At 62.5% G+C, this 3,290-nt stretch overlaps 1 protein-coding gene across 1 annotated transcript; it reads right to left on the reverse strand.

The window, feature by feature from the left end:
• Nucleotides 1-1,529: 1,529 nt before the first annotated feature.
• On the reverse strand, nucleotides 1,530-2,735 carry LOC138067568 (uncharacterized PPE family protein PPE62-like). Its single transcript, XM_068947653.1, has one exon. It carries the CDS (start codon nucleotides 2,733-2,735, stop codon nucleotides 1,530-1,532), a length of 1,206 nt encoding a protein of 401 aa, XP_068803754.1.
• Nucleotides 2,736-3,290: the final 555 nt, after the last annotated feature.

Below are 3,290 nucleotides of genomic sequence, written 5' to 3' on the forward strand. Positions count from 1 at the left end.
CGATGGCTCCTGCCAAAAACGGGAACGTTTGGGGAGAAGCCAGGGACTTCTCCGAGAAGCGTTGGGGCTGCCGCCGGCGCAACGCTCCCGAGTTTCTGGGAGCAGCCAGCGCCTGGAGGCGTGCGGCCGGGACGGAGCACGCCAGGCTCGCTCCTGCCCCGGTATCAGCGGGGGCAGAAGTATTTTAAATTGCAAATTGCAGTGGGCAGTGATAAGGGGAGAGGTCAGGAATACTGACGATTTACATAACAATGTGAAGCAGACACCGTTTGGCGGGATGGACACCAACACAATGACAGTAAAACAAACTAGGAAATGAAGCCAGGTTCTTGTGCTGCCAGAACTCTTCAATAATGCTGAATTAACGTTCAGGAAGCAAATTAAAACGTTGTCCTAGTACTACGGCGTAGCAAAAGGACTTGTGTAATGACCTCACATTATAACCAGCGCTCCAGGACTTCCTTCTGAATTGCTTCCAGAGTTATGCCAGCAAAACCTCCTGGATGTCACCTTGGCCTCTTCTCGGCACTTGTATCTTCTGTGAAATGCGCAGTTGGCACCTTGTCGATCCATTTTCTGGGCACTCTTCCCTACAAAAGGGAGCCTCCCGGCGAGGCTCCGTCCTGTCCCATCCCGTCGTGTCTGCAGCTCCACCTCCAAGGAGGACACGCATAATGGAAGATCCCACGGAGACGTCTCTCTGCTCCCTCCTGCATTTTGCTCTTAAGGACATCGATTTTAAGACCAAAGAGGACCATTAAATCATTTTATCTAATAGACTGAGTAACTTAAGCCAGAGAGTCGTGCTGAGCCCAGTAGCTTGTTTGACTTAAGTGCAGCCTTCAAGAGGCGTAAATCCACTGTTTTCCCTCGGAGTCTCAGAGGTGAATATTCATCAGCATTAAAGGTCAGTGCCTTTTTTCTCACTTGACTATCATTAACAATCCTCTTACGCCTTTTGCCATCCTTGTTACAGGTTCTTCAGTCCCTGGTGCTCTCCTGCCGTGACAGCAGCAATGCCTTGCTTTCTCCTTAGCAAAGGTTTGGTTTTTTGGAAGGTGGGTTTACCTTCCTTTATCTAGTCTTGGCATTTCCTCCGCGCCAGCGTACCAGAGCGCACGCATGCAGCCGGGTGCTTCAGGTGTAAATACTGCAATTTGTGCAGCCAGCTGAGCTAACCGCAGGCATCGGTCCCCCGCGTGCCCCAGAGCCCCCCTGGCCCCAGCCAGCCGGTGTCTCCAGAGCCGCCCTGGCCTCATCCCCTGCCAGGCTGAGGACCGTGTCCTCGAGCACCATCTGGGTCCGCTCCCTCCCCTCCACGCAGCACCAGCCAGACCCGTGGCCTCCAGCGCGTCCCTCTTGAGTGGCGGCCGGCTGGGATGGGGCCGCTCATCCAGCAGAGATGGAAAAGCAAAGCCGGCAGCAGGCGGCCAAGAACATGCTGGATGTAATAACTTCTGGGTCGCAGGGTTATTACAGACCCGCACGGGCCATCCCTAACCTTTACAACCTCGTGTTCAGGCAGGCAGCTACGCTCCCTTGCCCCGCTGCCCACCACCCCGCTGCCCGCTACCCACCGCCCCGCTGCCCGCTGCCCCGCTGTCCACCACCCCACTGCCCACCACCCCGCTGTCCACCGCCCCGCTGCCCACCACCCTGCTGTCCACCACCCCACTGCCCACCGCCCCACTGCCCACCACCCCGCTGTCCACCGCCCCGCTGTCCACCACCCCGCTGCCCGCTGACCCACTGTCCACCACCCCACTGCCCACCACCCCACTGTCCACCACCCCACTGCCCACCACCCCGCTGTCCACCGCCCCACTGCCCACCACCCCACTGCCCACCACCCCGCTGTCCACCGCCCCGCTGTCCACCACCCCACTGCCCACCACCCCGCTGTCCACCGCCCCACTGCCCACCACCCCACTGCCCACCACCCCACTGCCCACCACCCCGCTGCCAACCACCCTGCTGTCCACCACCCCACTGCCCACCGCCCCACTGCCCACCACCCCACTGTCCACCGCCCCGCTGTCCACCGCCCCGCTGTCCACCACCCTGCTGTCCACTGCCCCACTGTCCACCACCCCACTGTCCACCACCCCACTGTCCACCGCCCCGCTGTCCACCGCCCCGCTGTCCACCACCCTGCTGTCCACTGCCCCACTGTCCACCACCCCGCTGTCCACCACCCCACTGCCCACCACCCCGCTGTCCACCGCCCCGCTGCCCGCTGCCCCACTGTCCACCGCCCCACTGTCCACCACCCCACTGTCCACCACCCCGCTGTCCACCGCCCTGCTGTCCACCACCCCGCTGTCCACCACCCCGCTGTCCACTGCCCCACTGTCCACCACCCCGCTGTCCACCACCCCGCTGCCCACCACCCCGCTGTCCACCGCCCCGCTGCCCGCTGCCCCACTGTCCACCGCCCCACTGTCCACCACCCCACTGTCCACCACCCCACTGTCCACCGCCCCGCTGTCCACCACCCTGCTGTCCACCACCCCACTGTCCACCACCCCACTGTCCACCGCCCTGCTGTCCACCACCCCACTGCCCACCACCCCGCTGTCCACCACCCCGCTGTCCACCACCCTGCTGTCCACCACCCCGCTGCCTACCACCCCACTGTCCACCGCCCCGCTGCCCACCACCCCGCCAGCGCCCCAGTGCTCGGACTGCCCCGCTGCCGGCTGAGCTCCGCCACCTGCTGGTGGGTCCACGGGCATCTCCCGCGGGCGCTGCCAGGGCCCCGCGCAGCCCCGTCTGGGACGGCCGCCGACGGCACTCGCCTTGAGCACTCCGCCTGCGCAGGCGGTTTTGTGTTCGCCTCCATCCAGCGACGCCCCGGCCGGGCCGCCGGGGCGGACAGGCACACGCGGGCGCTGCGAGCGCCTGCCGACGCGCCTGCCCACCCGCCCGTGGAGGAGGAGGAGCAGGCGTACCCGCCAGCCCCGCTGCCACCAGGACTGAGCGCGGGCTGATTTTCTGGCTAAGTCATCAAAACAGACTCCAGGACACCTTTCCATACTGCTCCACCAAGCAAACGAATAAATGAAATAAAAATGTATGTTCATAGGCGATGATGGACTGGTATATGGCAGGATGCTGGCGGCAGCAGCAGACGTCCCTACCTGGGTTTTCCTGAAAGGACAGCAAGATGGATAGGTCTCCTATTGAGGCTTCCCAATTTCCATTTCAACTTTTTTCTGAGTGTGATATAAAAATCTCAGCTTCACCTCAGCTGCTGCAAAGCATATCGTACCCTCTCCCCCTCCCTGGCG

This window comes from Struthio camelus, chromosome 5, assembly GCF_040807025.1.
Source record: "Struthio camelus isolate bStrCam1 chromosome 5, bStrCam1.hap1, whole genome shotgun sequence".
NCBI lineage: Eukaryota > Metazoa > Chordata > Aves > Struthioniformes > Struthionidae > Struthio > Struthio camelus.

Coding starts and splice junctions, on each gene's coding strand:
- LOC138067568 (XM_068947653.1), bottom strand. CDS start 2,735: ATGCCCGTGGACCCACCAGCAGGTGGCGGAGCTCAGCCGGCAGCGGGG.